General features: G+C 39.6%; 1 protein-coding gene across 1 annotated transcript in view; it reads right to left on the bottom strand.

Moving 5' to 3' along the window:
* Positions 1–22,120, bottom strand: part of cachd1 (cache domain containing 1) — a 130,535-nt gene that overhangs the window by 59,337 nt on the left and 49,078 nt on the right. The window contains exons 2-3 of the mRNA XM_041791063.1: positions 19,926–19,988; positions 10,400–10,548 (exon numbers count right to left, since the gene is read on the bottom strand). Of these exons, the coding sequence (XP_041646997.1) occupies positions 10,400–10,548; positions 19,926–19,988 (212 nt within the window). The remainder of the gene's footprint in view (positions 1–10,399; positions 10,549–19,925; positions 19,989–22,120) is intronic.

Below are 22,120 nucleotides of genomic sequence, written 5' to 3'. Positions count from 1 at the left end.
ACTGGATAGAAGTATTACATTGATATGGCACAAAAGATAAACATCTCCAACTAAAATCAGCACATGCCATACGATTAATGGGCCATCATTTGTTAAGAGTGCTAATATCAGCTAAAATGAATGTTAAATCGATAAATCAGTGCCTCCCTGATCATATTTTTTTCTTATACTTAGCCTTCACTGTCAGAACTGCTTACTTTCTTTCTCTTGCATTTACTTTGGAAACTTTTATATACATGTTGCATGAAAGCGTACTTTCATGTGTTTTTCATCTGCTGCAGTGATGGCTTTGCTTCTGGAATTTTGTCCCATCTCCACACAGGATCTCTGAAACTTAGTCAGCATAGCCATCGGGTTCTTGGTCACCTCTCTTACTAAGGTCCTTCTAACCCTGATTGCTCAGTTTGGGTGAGGTGATCAGCTCTTGGAAGAGTCCTTGTTGTACCAAACGTCTTCCATTTGAGAATAATGGAGGTAATTTAGCTCTTGGGAACCTTTTGTGCAGCAGAACTTTTTTGTAGTGTTCCCCAGAACTGTTTATTGCAACAATCCTGTCTCTGAACTCTGCAGGCAGTTGGGACTTGAGTCCAGTTTAATGGCCTACCAGAGCTATAACCATAGCTCATATTAACTGTGTATGTAAACATTCTGAGTTATGCATAGACAATCTTCTGCTGTGTGCAGCATGAGTGACAAAGTGAGTTAAAACAATGACCTGGACTTGAAGGTCTGGATATTGTCTGGAAGAGTGAAGAAGGCTTCACTAAGCCTCGGTCTGTAATCTGAATGGGTTCATATTAGAAAACATTATGAAAAAGTTGCCACACAAGCCATAATCCTCTGTAGAGTGGCTTATTTTCTCTGTAACTGGCCCTTTCATGGAGCTCTGTTCTTGTACAGAAACAGTAGTAGTAGTAGGGCCATGTTGCCCTTGAGCATACTGAAATCTGAATGTGTTTAAGAGGTGACAAAAAATGAGACACGTGTAGCAATGAACAAGCCCTTCTTTAGCACCCAGCTTTCCTGTTAACGTCTTCGCACGAGTCATTTCACAGTTATTTGTTTTAGTGTTAACAAACAGCATGAGCAGAGTTGTTTTAAGATGTCTTACATGATTTCCAGAGTGTATATCTCTGCAGTGAGGAGCTGACAAATATGGCAGGTATGCAGAGGAGCAGCCTGTTTCTGCACTGCACCAAGTCTGGCTGCTTTGATCCTTCCATCCTGCAAACTAGACCCCCCTACAGCCTCTCTCTCTCTCTCTCTCTCTGGCATGGCAACATACAGACACACATGTGCACACGTAAACACAGATGCTACACACTCTTTGGCTCCCTCTGCTTGCGGACCTGGCACCGGCACGGTTTGATTGACAGGTGCTGTGATGTGAAGGCTGCGTTTGAACTTCCCTCATTTAGAGTCCCATACGGCCGAAGTCATTACTATTCTCCCTCAGCCCGCTCTGCATAGAAGGGGTGGGCAGAAATGTGTGCCAGATAAAAAATACATTTGCAGACGCTTTGAATTCCACATCAAAAAAACACACATGAGAACGAGGGAGAGAGCGGTTCGATTCTGATCAGACATCTTAATGAGGGCAAAAAAAAAAGTGTTTTTCTACAGAGACGCTGGACTCACCAGACTCGAGCAGGAACACGAGCTTGAGATGAGTCACGAAATAAGAAAATAATAATGGAAATTCAAACTCTTACCCATGATCACTCTCAAATAGATGTACGATGCTTTAAATAATTCCTCCCCTGAATATGCATATTAATAATGTATTGTAGGAATGCTTGCTTGATTAACATACCTCCCAAAAGGGCTTGTTTTTTATGCGGTAATTAGGAAAGATCCCGAGGACAATTCAAGCGATACAAAACACCGATAATAGGCTTCTGTGTGTCCTTGAGAAAAACTGGAACAACAATTTATTTTTGGTGCCTCAAATTTTGACTGAAACGCAACATGTTTTTTTTTCACTCTTAACCCAGAATCAAACTGAAAGACGTGTGCATGAAGAGCCAAACAAGGCCTTAACAATGAAAAGAAGACCAAAATCTTCTGCACAACACCACAGAAAAGGCACAGAGCCTTGAGTCTCATACAGCAGAGTGAAACAGGCAGACACCTCTAAATAAGGCGACACCTGCCATGTTCAGCAGTAACTAGCCATCTTTGGGAATAAAAATCCATTACATGAAGCCGTCCCCTGCTGCAGAAACCATGTTTATCCACAGAGAAGGCAATCACACAGCATTCAAAAAGCCCGGTGAGTACGATTACCTTGGATAGGCTTGCTGTTGTGCAGCGTCAAGTGTAATACCAGGTCTAATGTATTTGCAATCCCTCAGTGAAAAGCAGCAGTACAGCAGGATGCATGCTAGTTGGTGAATGGAAAGGGCTCAAGGGAGGCTCTATCCAAACAGATCTGATCGTGATATCAATATGTAGAGCGGATTTTGGCTAAGAACCAAACAGGGACACCTTGAATAGAAAATCTTCCTCATGTTTAATGGAACTGGACAAATTATTAGTAATACCTTTCAAAATCCTGCCATCCTAAAATTACTACTACAACTACACACAGGCCTCAAAAACCCTGACTACTGTACTGAACTAGATAGGAATGTACAGCTACACTCTATCAACATATGACTAGTCATTCATTTATCATGAGTGTCGTCCAATATATCCTTAATTTGATTAGAAAGGACAAAGAAAGGCACATGTAGGGACAGGTTGCACATTGATATTCTCTGCATATAACTTTTATTTTCTTTCTGTCGCTTAACTTTTGAACAGCTTTTCTACCTTACTTTTCCCATATTTATTTACTCTTTTTTTCCATTTAAGTCTTGTTAAACCTTTTCATTTGTGCATTTGGCAGCAGTTCACACAAAGTAAAAGTGAATATCTCTGAGTGTTCAAACCCTGGGACTGTTTCAGCCAAATTTAAGCACAATTTTATTTGCATAGCCTTTTTGTAACTTTGATCACAAAATAAATAGTTATGGGGTTTAACAACCAATTGCAAGCTTTAATTTTTTAAAACATATACTGCATGGTATCAAAATGTTGACATTTGAAAGGCACATCTCTCACCTTATACAGATTCATGCATTTATGCATCATCCTAGACAAAAAGTCAAAAAGACAAAAAGTCTGCAAAATAGTCACAAGCTAGCTGCAGAAATGACAGAAAATGGATTTTAAAAATTGATTAAAAGAAGTTCAGTATTGGACATACAGGCATAGATTTAATTTTCAAATGCCCTGTAAAGTCACCCATGTTTCAGGCTCACCAGAAAAGCTTCAGTTAAGACTACGAAGGCATGGATAGCGTCATTGGAAAGGCACAATGGCTAGCTGTCTTAACTTTTAATAACCTGTTTCTCTGTTACAAAGAATTAAAGTGTAAGATTTCAAGTTTCTCAAGTTACCATGAATTGATACGATATGATTTGATATAACTGTATGGGATGTGGCTGGATGCAATGCCATAACCTGTAAATACACAGGACAGACCAAAATAAACCTTTTTGACTTTGGGATTTGGTCACAGTTTAGTTATTCATAAACGACTCTGTAAGGTAGTAGATATTAGCATGATAAAATCAATATACATATTTAAAGTGTAACTGAACCCCCAGCTCAAAGCTAACTCTGCCCACTGCAGGATTACAAAAAATGCACAGAAGTGGGCAGTTTGGTACTGAGAGGAGGGAGGGGAAAAGGACGTTTTTTTGTTTTTTTACAGACAGGGTTTTCCAGATGAAGCAGGAGTGACAGTGACTTCCCCTTCCCCTTAGAGACACAGAGTCCTGCAGCCTCAGAGCGATCTTTTGAAGTGGAGGATTTTTCCCATCTAGTCCTCTGAAGCAGGCTATAGTGTGGTGGTGGACCATGGTGGTCCTGAGCACTACCTGTTTGCACCTTTGACTCCAGCACTGGCGTCACTAGTGGTCTCTGAATGGTGAAGTCAGTTAGAGGCGGTAACATTCTACCTTTTATATAGAGTTTGTGACGTAGAAACCTACCAATGGTGGGTTTCTACCATCGGTAGGTTCCTACGATGGTAGCCCCACCTTTTCAGAAAAGATTTTTCAAGGCAGATGTCCTTTGGGCTAATTATAAAATGTAAAATGCTGATTTTTATCAGTTTGGTGCAAATGTCAGAAATAACACCAGCACTGATGTGTTTTATCATTGTTCTATCAGATACATGTGCAGCTGAAAAAAATGTTGAAGTGTTCACTAAAGTGTTCACTACTTCTTTAATAAATATTAATGGATTATAAATATTGGTGATACACTAAGTTTAATATTGTATGGAAGGAGTGTAAGCAGGCAAGATAGAGCAGACCTTATTTCTTAATCTGTCCTCTAATGTCAGTGTAGGAGGAGAGGAAGGAAACAGTAAAAGGACTAAAAGGAGGATCAAGAGGATGGGAGTAAATCAAATAAGGCAGACAGAGACTAAAAAGATGAATAAATAAGTAGAAGAAGAGAATAAGGAGGATTAAAGTTGAGAGTCAAAGACAGAGCAACCTAAAAGAGAAGAGTGAAACGGAAATCCACATCAGCAGAGGCCTGATGGGAGTTCTGGTACTGGCCAAATATTTACAGCTGTTAGGGTCATTGAACAAACCTTCTTCTTCTGATATTTTGCCATGTCCTTCTCTCATGTGCAAACAGATGTATCATCATGGTGCTGAATGAGCACCCATAGGATCATCTTAAAATGAGGCTCTAATTCTTGGTAGCTGCTCACTAGTGATCTGAATACTCTTGATGTGGACTGTAAATCTGCCCATAGCCCGGATAGTGAGCATGCCTCTTTAGAAACACGAGCTCTGTATTAGCAGCATGTTGTCTTTAATCTTTGTCTAATTAATACTGTTGGTATTTGACATTTGGAGTCTCATCACTCCTATAATGTTACTGCATGTTGGATGGTTATCAAATGGTCATTGGAGGAGAGTTTAGGGATTTGGGTTGTGTTCAGCACTCTGACCAAAGACTACATTTTCTGTTGGCTTTATCACGCTGGGAAAGGCAATGAAAACCAACAAGTGTTTAATTATTTTAGTAAAGAAGCCTGTAATAAATACATTAAACAAAACTTTTAGAGATTTGTTTTTGGAGCTCCTTTAATACAATACTTCCAAAAACATTAGTTCAAGTTACAAGTTCAAGAAGAGAAAGAGCCAAACCATTGCTTGTTTGTGCAGCATTCCCCCTTCTAACTCCAACATAAAAATTAAAAAGACATTCATAACAATAAATTCAGTTCAGTCCAAAGACTGGCACCAAGACAAGTTGAAACTCATGAGTGCTCACGATGGGCCACTCTTTAAAGTGATTTTGAAGTGATTTATTTCTTCAGTTACTGTACCAAAAATCTGTCTCTACAAGGGCAGTGCAGCACAATCATTGTCCTTTTTCTGTATCGTTATCGTCATGGTAATGTGCAACATCAAGCTGTGTAATTCCTACATGCAGGTTTTTCATCACTAATTTCCCTTAAGATACTGCAGACATGTCTTTTTGTCATCACCATTATAGTATAGCAGTGCCAGCTTAAAAGGTTCAATTCTGATCCTTTTTCCACAATTTTGCTTCTTAAGTCCTCAGACAATTCTCGGCTCTCCTTTCTCTTCTCCATGCTTGGTGGGACACACACATAGGAGCACAACACAAAGGTTAAGTCAACTTTTATACATTCTAACTAGCTTCATGTGTGATTTCTATATTGTCAGCATATTGCCAGTAGGTAGAGTGGATGCCCACATACAGAGGCTGTAGTTTGGTCGCAAGGCTGATTCCCAGTCTGGGTGTTGTTTGGTGCATGTAGTCCCCCTCAATCTCTCCATATTTCCTGCCTCTCTTTAGCTGTCCTGTCCAAATAAAGGCAAAGGCCAAAAAAAAAAAAATCTAAAAAAACAAAATAAATCTTAATACATTATTATCAGTTCAGGCCCACGTGCCTTGTTCTGAGGTATAACACAGCTGTAGCTGTTTTGTCTGGCAACTGCCTTGCAGCCACAGTGCTCTAAAGCCCGATGTAAACAATGGTGGGTTGAAACCAACTCATAGGAACAGCACAGTTTAGCCCTACCTAGAACACAGTCAAAAAGCTGTCCAGAGGCTGTGTCAGGTTATTTTCACATAGAACCAAGGCAATAGTGACGCAATGTTAGAATGCAGAGCTGCTTGCAAGCCAACTTGGGATTGTTACAGTGTGAAAATCAGCTACCAGCTATTCATCAATCTCAGTTCAAGCTGTGACGGCTCAGTTCACACTACTGCAACTGTCCGCTGCAACCATCTAACAATCTTGCTATGATGTGAATCTTTGGTCTGACCTGGGCTTAGAGTTTGCAGATAGTAAGCATGATCTTCCTCTGAATACATTTAAAGGGTGTGAAAACATGAATATAGCAGTCTGAGATACTGAAGTGCTGAGCAAGACAGACCTGATTGTTAACAGAAAATGATCTTATTTTATTTCACTGATTTAAAACTTTTCCAACATGATATTGCAGGGAGGATTAAAATGCAATTTAATTTGTGGCCACATTTCAAACGACTTTCCCTCACAGTATTACCAACAATGAAGATCTTTTCCAAACTCTTAATTCTAAAACCTTATGCCTCTAGTCTTGTTCAGCCAAATTCTCATTCCTGACCATGAATCACAATCCCAGACAAGCCCAAAAGTATATAGAAAGAACGTCTCCAAACTGTTCTAGTCTTGGTGTACAGGGTATTTAAATGGCACCATGCTGGTAGTTTTGAACATATTATCCCTGCACAATCAGATAGACGGCCATGAAGTCCAGAGCAAACATTCAAGGACACCTTGTAATGTTTGTTTTAATCTAACTCTATATCCCCTCTGCTTCTCCCTTCTTCTGTTATGCAGAAGCAGCTGTTTTATCTCCTTAACAGAACTCTTCCACATCAGATGAATGGTGTTTTCTTTGCACAGTCCATTTACAGCTTATCTCTTCTGAACTGCAGCAGAAATGAGACCGTTAAATACCGTCTGGGCTGCTCCCAAGCACACTTCTCACTTTTACAACTGCCGAGCGGTGAGACTGTTGAAAATGAGCACCTGGAGATTTCATGTTAAAAATATAAACACACATTCACACACGCACCAACTCTACCAGTCACATACATTTTCTATTTTCAGGTACAAGCTGCGGCTGAGACCAGGCAATGATTAAAGCATACCAGCAGGCGCTAAGCACTGCCCTCGGTGGCCTTGCTGAGAAATGATAGCCCGCTAGCTTGATGGCTAACAGACATGGACACCCTGTGAACCACCTGATCCCTCTCTAAACTGGCTGACCTGACTGAGACCCCCAAGAGCAGCTGATGCCTGAGACTAATGAAGGGCAGTGTGAAGAGCACCACAGGGGACTCAAGTCCTGTTCTGACTCCAGCATGGGTCATGTTCAACCAGGAATGACTTAAGTTACTGGTTTTCCTCTCATCTTCTTGTACAGATAAATATTTTTTGTCTCAGTTTTACACCTGAGTTAAACAGTTAAATGATGGCATCTAATATATTTCCCTGGATGAATCAGGGATGCTGTACTTAAGCAGTTTTTTAAACTCATTTTCAGGGATCATATGCAATCATAGTGCGATCTTTGTGCATGTAATGACAGGGTGTCATATGTTTTCTGATCAACAGTCTTCTCTTCTCCATGCCTTGTTGATGCCTACCTACCTGTAGCATTGATTTAAAGACAAAAGCTGGCATTTTAGCATCAGACTCTGCTGCTCTGTCTCCATATTACATACCTCCTTTTTACATCAGGTCTCGCCTCCTGAGACCCCCCCTACTTTCAAACAGAGAAGTCTCCCATTGTGAGGTGCACATGTACACAACTTCTCAGTAAGATTTCAGGGGCAGCCTGCCCAAAATTTCACAGAAATTCTCTGGAGTGCATGTGTGAAAACAGCTATAGAGCAGGAATACTGAAGCCTAACCCAACCTGAAGTGGGTGGCTCTTCAGTTAGCAGAGGAAAAGAGAGCAAAAACATTTCAGAATCCTGCATAACCCCAAAAAATGAAAGCGAGAGCGTTCCGTGCCTTTATCCTCCCCTGAGGAAGATCCTTTGAAGTTCAGGGATCTGTCAGATTCAGCTTCAGTTTGGTATTTCCACCTCCCCTCCCTCACCACCACCCATGTGACTCCCCCTGCATCTTTCCATCTTTCACATCAAGGTCTTATATAATTTTTTCCCCCTGAAAAATCGGCCTCAAACTGTCTCTGAAAGCTGTAAATCCTATGGTTCAGACCTGGCTTTAGACAGCACATGTTGTGACAAAAATACAACATGTTAGCCTGTGAACAACTGTTAGTGTATGTCCAGCATGTCATGTGAATGATTCGGCTACAGGTGGCTGGTGGCTCTGAGCCAGGCCGCCTCCTTCTCTTCCTCCTCCCTGCCTGCCTGACTGAAAACAAAAAAAAAAACTGGTGACCTTGCAGCCTGTGAAGTCTGCAAAGCGAAAACTTCAGAGAGCAATAACTCGTAACATTGGCTGATAAAGGCGAGGGAGATAGACAGAAATGGAGAGAGAGAGAGGGGATGAGGAGTGGAGACAGCTGCAGCTCTGTAGATTAGAACTGAAAGCAGCTCCGTCTCTCTCTCTCTCTCTCTCTCTCTGAGCTCAGCTTTGAACTCTGTTTTCGCCTGCTGGAGTTTGTGATTGGCTGAAAAAACTAAGTCTGTACTGTAGGCTGGGGCAATTTAAAACTCTCTCAGCAGAGGGCTTAAAACTGACATTATCAAGCCTGCACCCAGTTCTGAAGAGATTTCTGTAAACGGGCAGCTGTTTAGGGCAAAACTCAGTCGCCTCCACACTATGATCATAGCACATAATTAGGTGTACTTTAATTAAATTCATCGACTTTTTTGTTTATAAAACTGGAAATCATATCATGAAGGGTCAAGAGTAAATTTCAAAATAGGTTAGACATATTGGTATTTCTGTTTTAAAACTGCAAAATATCTTCTAGCTAGTTTGATATGACACTTTTAATGTCCTGCATGAGGCACTTTTGTATTGCCTAGCTAATGAAAGTGCTAGATACATAAACATGTAGTTGCATGACTGGAATTCAGTATCTAAAGTGATCTGGTTTACATGTGTAATAACAGAAGTTTTACTGACAAACGTTTCAGCAGGAACAATGAAAAGTATTTACCCTCTTGGATGTTTTACCCTTTTCTATTTTTTATAAATCAGTCACCCTCTTAAAATCAGTATTTAGTAGATGCACCTTTGCTGCAATCACAGCACTGAGTCTGTGCAGCTAAATCTCAATCAGGCTTGCACCTCTGGACGATACAATTATACTCCATTCTTTTTTGCAAAACTGTTAAAGCTCTGTAAGGTTGCACAGGGATCAGGCATGACCAACCATTTCTGTGAGCTTTCGCTGTGTGTTTCAGGTTGCTGATTTGCTGGAAAAGAAATACTGTCCCAAGCCGTAGTTCTCTTGCAGACTGACTAAGATTGTCCTCCAAGATCTTCCTATATTTTGCCACAATCATTTTAGCCCCTACCTTTAAAAGCCTGTCAGAGCTGGCTGCTGAAAAGAATCCCCACAGCATGATGCTGCCACAACCGTGCTTTACAGTGGGGATGGTGCGTTTCTGGTGATGTGCAGTGTTTGTTGTCTGCCAAACATAGCATCTTGTCTAATGGCCAAAAAGTACAGTTTTGGGCTCATGAGATCATGGAACTTTCTTCCATTTGACCATGGAGTACCCTTGTGGCGAACTCTAGTCCAGATATAATGAGTTTTCTTTAACATTGGCCCTTTCTTTGCCACTCTTCCATAAAGCTTTGACTGGTGAAGAACACAAGCAACAGTAATATGCAGAGGCTCTCCCATCTCAGCTGCTGAAGCTTGTAACTCCTTCAGAGTAGTCATAGGTGTCTTGTTGGCCTCTCTGAATATGATCTGATGACAGCTTCCAGAAAACTTCTAGTGTGCACACAAAATCTCACAGGCAAACTTTAAAACAAGTGACTACACTGCAGAACAGAAACAACAAAACTGCCTAAAAAGGCTCTGAAAAAAAGTTGAGTTACAAAATCCAGCCAAATATGTAAGCATACTGGAGCTGTTCAAGGCTGTAAACTGTGTGATGTAATCTGACAATAATGAAACAAGTTTAAACAAGGGAGAGGTGGAGGATTTGTGTGTAATTGGTGCATAAAGCAAACATATAGAGAGTTAAGTGCGGGTACTAACAGTGGGAGGTGTCTGTACAGATGGAGGATGAACCTCCCGCAGAGATTTTGGAGGGGGTGTCAGCAGAGAGAAAGTTTTTTTCTTTTTGTGTTAAAGAGGAAGTTACTCACTCCATCATAGACGCAGGTATGGAGCAGCAGTCCTGGATGGCGGTGAGCGGAGAGGTGAGGTGAGCTGTGTACGAGGCCTCCACGACTTGTTTGTTCCTGTTCACCACATCCAGGTAGCGGTTGAACTTTTCACGGATCTTTTTGGCAAGCTGCAGACAGGAAAAACAAACCCATTAATCAGACAATCATTAGTGGTGGTTGACATCTGAATTTACCTCTGACGAAGCTTAGAGCAGCCAAAAGATTACAAGTATCGTGCAGAACACCATGCACTGGGAATAACACCTCATAAAAGCTGCTTACACGTTTTGTGTTGTTAACTGTGAGGTGTTGCACATTGATAGCACACGTTTGTGGGAAAAGTGTGACCCTGCTGACATGAAAATACCAGTAACACACACTGCTGGCTGTGAACTTCGGTACGTTTTTAGGACTGCAGTGAGGGACGACTGGTTGGCCTTGTTGAGCAGCCATGGATAATGGTTTAAATCTTTATTTTCTTGTGTTGAGTAGATTCTCCTAATTTGATGCCAAGTTCCACTTTAATGTTACATGAACATCTTTATTCCATTTTTACATCAAAATTAAGCTTGATTCAGTAGTTCTTTCTTTGTATAAACAAACATTTTAGATGTCTGTAGCAGATTTCTGTACCCAGAGAAAACAAGGCAAAATATTCAAATCAAGTGAGCCGGCAAAATACTTCCAGTAATTGTCAGAAAAGTTTGTTTCACCTCCAAATTACTGACTTCGCTGAAAACAAGGAAGTGACTGAGTAACATGTCATAAAATAGGAAATGTCTTTTAATACAAGGGTGGCCATCAGAATTTAAACTTTGATAATTCAGTGGTAGAAATCAAATGTTAACAACAGCCATCTTGAACCCTGATCAACAGTAAAAACCAAAGATTTAAAAGTGACAAGTTTTTCATCAGACAGGTACAGAACAAAGAAATTATCCAACAAAAATTGCTCACTCCTGCACTTCGAATATATTGGACGAAGGAAGATCAGGAGAGTCACATTCAGGCCCCGTCCACACGGAGACAAAACGATATATTGAGAAGAAGATCACAGTCAACTGTCACAGACTTTCTTCTAGTTGCCCTTCTGGTTGTTCTCCATGTTGGATTTAAGAACATGTGGTTGCGTTTCCCAGCAGTGGTAAAGGAGCATCAGATTTTGCTATAAAATCCATCACAAGCTCAGTAGCTTCTGCAGCACAAACACAACCCTGTATTCACCCATTATTGTTTTGGTCGGACCTGTGCAGGCGTGGTAAGAGAGCTACGCTGTGTGTGACAGAATCGTTTCTAGAAAGATGCGGAAAGCTGTCAACATGGAGACGAAACATTAGTCGTTTAAGGATTTATGCACTTTAGGACCCGTTTTTTAAAAAAGTATCGTTTACAGTCACCTGAAACGCCGTTTCCATGTGGATGAAACGCCGATACCAGTAAAAACTTTTGCGTATACACCTGAATTTGTTTCCATGTGGACAGGGCCTTATTAAGCCACATTTATGTCCTCAGACAGGCGGAGTAAGACGGCTCAGTAACAATTAAAGCCACAGACACAGTTCGTTCTGAGGAGGACTGACAGACAGGGATTGTTTTAGACATGCAAAAATCCAACACTGGAGTGTTTTTTCAGCAACAAACATCACTGGCGTGTTTTGGGAACCTCTGAGACCAATATAAACTTGTCTTAAAGGGGTAAAATATGTCCCCTTCAGGTATAAAAAGCAGAACAAGAGATGGTAAAAAAAGGACTTTACACCATTTTTATGTTATCAAATAACATAATAATTCTGTTCAAAAATATGTATTTGCAATGTCTTTGTGCAAACAGTGACTACAATTTTGTCAATTAGAAATGAAACATTTCCTCATATTTGGTGCTTAGCATTTCTATATTTTAGTTTCTGTGGTATGAAAACAGGAACTGATATAGTTAAGTTAAAGTTAAGCTGTGATAACCATATTTTTTAACTGGTAAGGTAACACTTATCTACACAACAGTTTTATTTACTTATGCTGTAGTACAATACAGCTTCTTTCAAAATGTAAACCCCCATCTTAAGACAGAATTGCCTTTTGTCAGTAATGTTATCAGTGTGGGCTGGAGCATTGGCTAGACCATTTGGAAATTGATGTCCAACTTCATAGCTTAGCCATGATGTGCACAGACATCAGGACACAAGAGAATCAATTTGTGGGGATCTGAAATAACTTTAAGGTAAGAAGTAATCAAATAATAGTGAAATAAAGGCAAACATTGGAAGGAATCAAGGTTAAAGTGGCATGAATGGAAGAAATAAGTAGTGAAAAGTGGTTTAAGAGTGATATATTTGGGTTGAAATGGCAAAAAATTAGGTTCAATGAGGCAAAATGGGGTTAATGTTTGGGTTATGAAAAGGCAAAAAAGAGGCAAAGGTGGGCAGAAAAATGGTGAAAAGCTGTTACAAAGTGGCAAAATGGACAAAGGGGCAAACAATGGGCAACTAAAGAAGTGAAAAGGGTTTAAAAGTAGGCTGATATGGGCCCTTTGGACAAACACTGGCTCTGTTCAAATAACGTGAAATGAGCAGATATCAGTAGCCAATATTTATGGGCTGTCTCCAGTCAAGTTGATTCTGGCAAACCTTACTGCTAATTAAAAGAAGAGATTTTTACAAGGCAGAAGTCCTCAGCTGTTAGACAAACTATGGTCTGTTTTCATGGTCAAACACATGGGAAAATGTTCAAGTCATGAAAAAACAAAACAGTGGTAATAGCATCAGCTGAGATGTCCTTCATTTTTACAATTAGTGCATGTTCACAGGTCACACAAATCATCAATGCAGTCAGCAAAATGCAGCAAATTACTGTTAAATGAGCAGGCGAGGTTGAAGGCACACAAATGAATTACAGACAGGGAATAAATGGCCAAGATAATAAAAAGAAGGGGTAGATTAAAAAGCTGCCTGTGTCTGAGTTTAAATTGAGCACACAATTATAGCAAAATACGCCTTAATAGAGCAGTTTGCAGAAAAATGCATGGTCTGTATACCTTCTCCAGTCACTGAGTTACCTTCTCAGTCTGGCTGAACTCACAAACAGGCGTATTTCCTCGGTAACTGGACCCCCTTTGTTCACATCCCATAATTACCCCTGCCTGCAAAAAGGAGGCTGCGTTTCAAGCCAGGAACAGAGAAATGTAGCACGACCCACTGACCGCTTATACACCTCATCAGCCGGCCGCTATTCCTATTAGGGGTTTAACAAGGGCCTGGGGCACAGCCCACAATTACTGCTACTCAGCCACAAAAATACACACACAAATACACCAAAATGTGCCCTCTTTTACATGGAGACAAAGTTTAACACACAAATGTGGCACTCCCGATACACAGCGCTGTCCATGCATGGCAGCATGGCAATTAGCATGGAGGGCCTGGTATTAAAAAGAGGAAAAATAGGGCACTGTTCAGGAGAGGAGTGTTTCCAAAGTAAGACTGGACTTTTAACAGAGTAACCTAAGAGAAACCAGAAACGTAGAGCCGCGCAAGTTAAAGCTTCAGTTACAGTCTGAAGCCAAAGCAAACCTGCACTCTGCAGATTAACCACACTCTCCAAAACACAGGCCTCCCTCTCTCCACTCTCCCACACAGCCAACCAGAGTTTCAGTCTGCAGAACCCTGTGGAGTCTGTCGAGCCGCAGAACTGTACCGAGTGGAATGGGTGCATCCTGAACTCTTGTGATGGGAGTTCTGAGGTTTGTGAGTCTTTCACCACAGTCCCTGGCAGCGGCGTTTATGGCAAAACCAAGATTTACTCTAAAGTGCATGTATGAGGTAAATATAGGGGTGAGCATGAGAAGGACGTCAGTGAAGCTCTGTAAATTGAGGAACTTTGAAGTGACTGTAAAAACAAGGGACCTTCTTCTCCTGGGTTGAACCAATTTCTTGTATTAAATTACCACATTTCACTGGTGTGAGAAACGGACATGTTGCTTCCAATTATTGACACAAAGGATATTTTCTTGTCCACACTGCTGCCTCTGTTGCCCTGATTGCAGTGATAAACTATGCAGAATGATTTGATAAAGTCAGGATATTATGGAAATGAAAAATAAATCACAATTGAAGGGGCATGATTTAAGTTGAAATTCACTGATAACAATATGTGGAGTTTTTCAAAACAACTATTATGGATTAACAGGACAAAATGGTTGTTGGTTTTGTTACCTTTTTGTTACCTGCTAGTGTCTACAGCCTGTTGTTTGCAAACGGTTTATGTATTCAAGTGTTGCCATGATGTTTATAGTCTGTGACTAATGACTTAATTGGAGAGGGTAATTGATAACATGCATTTGAGATAGATTTGCAAGGTTCCAAACTTCTTCAGCTAACTTCAAGACCAACATGTAAAGAGACAAACTTTCCGTAGATGGATTAATTTATTTATCTTTGTATGCCAGTCTGAGGCATAACTTTTATTTGGTGACTTTCTGCACCTGGTAAAGCTGCTAAATATGAGACAGCAGCCCTTTTCACAGTGCTGTGGTATTTTGTGCTCTGGTGGTGTTTCGAGACATAAAAAGGGAACTGAGTGATCCATCCTCTGTGCTGTCTTCAGAAGTAGAAGGTCCAGTACTTCAGTCTGTTCAGGTAGTAACAGAAGTGTAAAAGAGGCTAAACAGGATCAGTGGAGCCAGTGGAGCTGTGTGTATATGCATGCCTGTCTATGTGAAGCTCCTGCTTTGCCTTGGCCTTTCACCATCCAACAAAGGCAACATGCACTGTTTACTGGCAGATAGTGACATAATACAACACTATTGCAGTATCAGTATGAATGCTGCCAGGCATAAAGATGGGGTCGCTTCTTTCCAGCGCTGCTGTGGAAATGCACTGTAAAAGTACCATGATGAACCCTATAAAATCACCACCCAAAATGTTATGAATAATATCTTTTGGGATGTACATTCGTATGTTAAAAATTCTTACGAGCCATTGAATGAAATTTAACACTAGCTTTCTGGGCAATTATGTATCCAATTCTCCAAACATCCAACCAAATATAACCAGCTCCGAGCCAGACTCAGCCTAAGCTTCTGCAAGCTTTCACCAATCCATACCAAAGGCCTGTAGAAACGGAGAAAGGCTGTTAAAATTTCTGGGCACCAGTTTAGCTCAGCTGGTAGAGCAGGTACCCATGTAAATAGGCTACAGTCATCGACAAACTGAGTGCAGGATCAATTCCCGATCCCAGTGCTGTGTGGCGCATATCTTCCCTCACTCTCTTCCCTCATTTCCTGTCTTTTTTCTGCTGTCCTATCAAAATAAAGGCAAAAAGCCCCAAACAATGCGAGTGATCCCTAAGCAAGTAGCTCTCAGCCTCAAGGCAGCATGGTCCAGTTTCTGCCGTGACACTAAACAGATAATTAAAACTATTAAATTAAACCTTTCTCTGGCTTTGAAAATGGTTAGAAATATCAGAGGTAATGCAAGTTCACAATGAAGACATAAAACAGCACAAAAAGTAACCCACATACTCAGCTCTGCTGCTCATCCCACAAATGCATGTTCCTTACAAATGTGGCACCATTTCAAAGGGAAATAACAGGCTTTCCAATGGTATAAGATTTATTACCAAACTGTTACAACAAAGAAATAACCTACACAAAATAACACAAATTTTCTTACTTTTTGTGCTAAGTTTAGGTCACATTAGTGTAGTCATTTTTTAAATAATATAGACATTTTAGTGTGAAAAAATCTACATATTGTTCCTTTAACTGGTGCTGCAGTTTCAACTTTTCCTAATTTGTCATTTGAGGAACTTGAGCCAAGGGGCCTACGATCCTCTTTAACAATGTAAACAACGAAAGTGTTGTACTTTAAGACATATGCAACACTTACAAAGTATGCAAGAGCCTAGAACTATTAGTCCTTGAGATACCCTCTCTAGATGTTAGTTTTATTCATCTGATATCTCAAACTAAACCATCAAAATGGGCAGTTTAGTTACATGGACTTTTTAAAGAAGAGAAAGTCATCTCAATAAAAGAAGGGACCAAACTCATCAACAGAGAGGAACAGAAGGGAGGACAGTCTGTGTCATCACAGATGGACAGAAGTTTGTGTTGGTCTCTGAATCATGAGTTTCTATGTAAGCTAGTGTCTCCTCTCTGTAGCCCCTTGCCCCGTTTTCCTCTGCAGACCCTCTTCTAATTGATTCTCACTTTGGCTCGTGGACACAGCCCCTCTGAGGGAACATTCAAGCCAACTATGTCAGAGCTGTCGCCTAAATTAGTTGGCGACTGCTCAGTTAGGCTGCAGTAGGATGTATGGGTGCTCTATGAGCTGGCCATAGAATTTAAATAGTTCAAATATATTCATACACGGAACCAAAGTGAGAGAAAAAAAGAGCTGCTCTGAGGCTAGAGCTCATTAAAATACACCAGATCCATGTGACACTGATTCCAAAACCCAAGACTAAGTACTGTGGCTGAGGTTTCTGTGAAAGGAAATGCTTCAGGGCCCGAGTCCACCAAAGAGTTTTTTTCAAGGCTGGAAACACCAGGCAGGCGCTCTTCTGAAAACACCCAGCTTGGAGTAATACAGCGCTTCTGAGGGAAAGGGCTTTTTTAGCTGAAATGCTCTCATCGCCATCTGATACAGAATACTAACAGAGTAAAAATGTCAGCACACTGTAGAGCTGGCTCTGGTCCTGACTTTGGAAGATGGGCAAAATAAAAGAACTAGGGCAGAAGAAAAATCTTGGAGAACCATTTCTTTATTGCCTATTTTATTACTGCTGAGTAAAAACTGACAACAGCTACCACAGTGTTGAAACGATACATTTTTAACTTCTGGCAACAACAAAGAGCAGAACATGCAATATTTGCAGCTGAGGAAGTCAAAGACTCGCTGTATTTCTTCAAAAATGTTTCTGACAATTCATGCAAATTACCATGAAAACTGAGAGAAGCCGTCAAAATGTCCATAAAGGTTTCTCAAAATTACTGTAAATTTTCTTTGACGTTTCAGAAAATTCTCTGGTTAATATGTTTTTTTCAGAAATCATCAGTTCCACTTACTGTTGTTTATAAAATAAAATAACTAATATGTATATGTATACACAATTTCCACAAAAGACTAGAATAGTCATCTTAATTACAAGGGGTTATAAAAAAAAGTATATTGACAATTTTCATCATGGCTTCTAAATTATTTCAAAATTCACACAGTAAATCCCAGAAAATTCCTGGAATAATACTGTGTATGTTTTTTTCAGAAATTTTCTGTTTCAGTAATTCCCTGAATTTTCAGAAATATTAATTCAAATTCCCCATAATTCTCCATAAAAAAAAATCGCAAACAAAAAAAAAAATCAAAGCTTCTGAAACTTCCCACAGCTAGACACAAATAAATAATGCAATCATTCCCCACAATTTCAACCATCATTTAATAAAAAATCTTAAACATTGTCATGAAAATTTCTGACAAGCACCATTACATTTTTATGAGTTGTTCAGTTTTTCCAATAAATTTCTGTCGAAGACCATTCAACAAAATATCTTGAAAAATTCCATGAAGATTTAGTAAAGTTGTTCCAATTCATTAAAACTATCACATTAAAATTCCTTTAAATCAGAAAGCTCCTAGATATGACTTTCTACGAACTTTTTTGTTTTCTCAGATTTTTAAGATTTTTTAACAGTAGATTTCAATATGAATTGATAGTCCCTGTGGCAAATTTGACATTTCCATAAAACTTTCCACAAATTATCAAGGGAAAAAAGTCTGACAAAAATTAGTAAAACTAAATTGATTGCAGCCAATAATGCCAGAAAATGTCCACTATCTTTTTAATTAAAACCCCTAAACAATCCCGATGGGTACATTTCTATGAAAATTACTGACAAATATTATAGAATTTCCAAGGAATTATTCCTCTAAATGTTTTTGAGAAAAGATTCAAAATAATCTTAAAAATTTCCATAGAAAATCTCCATGAAGATTTTTTCAGGAATATTTGTTGTCTCAAAGTTTTTGAGTTTTTCCAGAAATGTTAACTGCAATTCCCCATGATTTAAAAGATTCATTAAGTTTTAAAAATTAATCCAAAATCATCAAAACTTCTGAAAATTCCTAAAACTATTTGCATTTTTTTCCCCAAAAATTGAAGTAAAAAATGTCTGGAAATTAAAGTATTTCCACAAATATTTTCAAACATAGCCAACACACTATCTAGAAAATTTCAACTGAAAACTCCTTTAAAAAAAGAGACACAATTCCTAAATATCACTAAAGACTTTTTCTTAAATTTTTGTTTTCTCCAATTTTCTGAGTTTTTCAGAAAATTTGGTTGAACCCCCCATAACAAATCTCCATTAAAACTTACAAATCTCAGGAAAAAATGTCTAAAATTCAGTAAGTTGGGGTGCAGATGGCCTTGTGGTTAGGCCATGCTTAATGTGCGCAGGCGTCCCAGGTTCAAGTCTGGCTGTTTGCTCTTTCACTGCATGTCATCCACCACTCTCTCATCCCTGTTTCCAGCTCAAGCCACTGTCCTTTATCTTAAATAAAGACAAACAGCCCAAAATGCAAGACAATTTCAGCTATTATTCAATTTAAAAATTCTAAAAGAATCCCAATAACATTTCATAATATACTGTGTATTAGTGTAGTATTACCATGAACATTTCAATAGATTCCCAAGTATTTTCACAAATGTTTGTAAAAACAAACCCAAAAAGATTTGAAATTCCAACATTTTCCTAGAACATGGCTATGGTTTACTGCTGTGTTTAATGAAGAAGAAACTGGAATGCTTACAGGTCAATTTGATCCGCCCCTAGGGTAGTCAATTATTGCAAGGTTACTCTGTACATTTCACGCAGAAGGACATGCTATAACGTGATAACACAGTCACCAGAGAAATGCAAACAAACATCAATCTGTCTGATCTTGCTGGGAGCTGTTTACCATTCTGTTTACTGTCACATTTCCAAGATCTTTGAGCCATAAATGCAAACACAAACATAAACACAGACGTTTATATGGAGGTACATCATGTCTGCACACAATCATGTTTGGCTACATGTCAGATAACAGGAAGTGTGAGCCTTTTTTCTAATCCAGGAGCCAATCTGCACACAGACAGGCTGACTTTTTTGGTCAAAGATAATCTTAAAAAATGATCTGATTTGTGAGCCGTTATATTTGTGAAGAAGATGCCATCCCCTTCTTTTTCAGGCTGACTGCAGCTCTGCTCTCATTCTGTGAGCTCAGAGAGAGAAAGACAGTGACAGGCGGGTGGAAAACAGCCCGAGAACTTCAAAGCCAATGAGACAGCAGCCATCGAATTTTAATAAAGCTGCTTTTTCCTCTGATGGCGAGTTTGTGTATGTGTGTTATTTTCTGCTCTACGCAAGGCCACAGACAGACAGACAGCGTCCACAGCTCATACATGCACAAACACACAGTCGCACGTGGACAAAGACACACCGAGGGAAGGAGGAGGCTTTGTTTCTCACCTGCTGCACTTCTGTCTCTCCGTTTGATGTCTTCTCGGTGTACACGAACGAGTTGAAAATCCTCTGTAGAGAGAAGAACAAAAAAGACAGAGAGGTTAGATCAGGAGGAATACTGAGATTTTTGTTTAAGGTGATGTCTAACACAGACCTGGCTCTTAGATTACATTTACGTGAACTGAGAATCATACACAGAAGATTGATACAAAAGAACCACTAGCCTGTGGAGATCAAACAGCTGCATTATAATCAAGGTCACCAAACAGATGTCAAACTGTTTGTTTTGGGTGCAATGAACGCTTTTCACGTTTGTAATGCATTTACTTTAAGACATGGGGAATACAAACAGCAATGATAATCATAATACATTCATAATATGGCTGCCTTTCAGGACATTCAAGGTCGCTGTATGAATACAATAACAATAAAGATAAATCATTATCAGGGACTAGGAGAACAAAACACAATAAAGGGAATGATACACGATAAAAGACAGCAATAAAAAGGGCAATAAAAACCATAGAAGGGCATAGATACTTGAACTGTCATTTGTTTACTTTGTGACCCCTTGCACAACGCAGACCATAATTAGTCAACAAGAAGTACTGTATATATTTGGTTTGGTTGTTTTTGGTTTCACACTGTAATGATTGCAAACAGACTTTGCATGGCAAACCTACGCAATATTGTCATCACCTACATGGGTTGTGTGTCTAAAGTCACACTGATTGGTTTGCCAGTGGGCGTCTGATGTCAGCACGTTGAATAATGTGCATAGCTTGTATGTAGAAAAAAAAATAGTGATGAAATAGTGATTTCCATCATCATATCGTGTTGATTTAGCACAACCAACAGCACCAAGTTGAAGAGCAGTACATATGGCTAGCTTGAGTTGGCCCTATCTAAACTTGAACATGGTCCAAGCAGGAAAACTTTTCTCTTTCACCTCCTTCCCTCGTTCTCTCATTATGAGTCCTCTCTTAACAACAGAGATCATCCATTAAACTACATCTTTTCCCAACTCACCCTTTTATCAAAAATAATAATAAATTGATTTTGATCAAAATCAAGAAAATAATTGAAACAACAAATGTAAGCAATAAATCACAAACAGTGATCACTATAACATCACATGACGAGGATTTAATCTTATCTAAATCTCACAATGTATTGCAAAATTACCAGTGAAGTTAATACCAAATTAACTGGCATAAACGATAAAGCAGAAGTAGCTATTTAGGGTCACATTTGTGTAAATAAGAAAAAAAAAAAGAACTATAATATGAATAGGAACAAGTACTCAAGGTGGACACAAGCCTTTATTCTAGATCAGAGATATTTTCACTAGTAATGGATAACTCCTCCCAGGCTGGTGCATCTGGTGCAGACTGGTCTAGAGAGAATGATAAACCTGGTTTATCTGCCAAAAGAAACACCATTACAACCAGACAGCACAGTTCTGTTAACATCAGCTTCTGGTTTAGAGAGGAAAATGCATCACCTGTCTGGATCTGGAGGTCAGCCATAACATAAAACTTAGGTTTCATGATGCGGAATTTCCCTTTTAGTTTCCAAACTGAAACATTTTATATTGTGAAAGGGAAAAGGAAGCAGAGTGCCATTAAGACATGGAGAAAATGAGTCCTGGTGTGACCTCAGCCATAAAGAGCTGCAGAATTACACGTTAAGAGCTGCACATGTGCATGCTATACACAACTCCAGCTACACACAACTTCATCCAGATGGTCTCCAGGGTCCCATCAGCTCAACATTACCTCTCTCTTCTCACTCCACACACATTCCCACACTTTCCAAACACAGGCATCAGCGCAGTGTTGCAGCTCCAAACAGAGTTAAGCTAATGTTTGTGTTGTGTTTGAGGCAGCAGGTAGGCAGGTGTTTCACTGTAAGCCCCCAAACTGCACACAAAGCTTTAAATCACCTGGTTCCACGCGCAGAAATGTTTCCTGCTGCCTGTCTGCACCTTTTGTTAGACACATTCCAGAAGGCACCAATTACCCAGAATGCACCACAACAGGCAACACTGGAGCTGATTCATCACAAAATCCTGAACTTTAACATGTTTTCTGCCAACATGGATGACAGCTTCCAGTTTTTGCTTTAAAAGTGGGAAAGCTACAACTAGTTATTGATTGTTGTTTTGAGTAATGGATTAATCTCCTGGTCTCTGACATGTA

The sequence above is a fragment of the Cheilinus undulatus genome, linkage group 7 (assembly GCF_018320785.1).
Source record: "Cheilinus undulatus linkage group 7, ASM1832078v1, whole genome shotgun sequence".
Taxonomy (NCBI): Eukaryota; Metazoa; Chordata; class Actinopteri; order Labriformes; family Labridae; genus Cheilinus; species Cheilinus undulatus.
The sequence above is the reverse complement of the archived record's forward strand: the minus strand, read 5'-3'. Positions and strand labels throughout refer to the sequence as shown.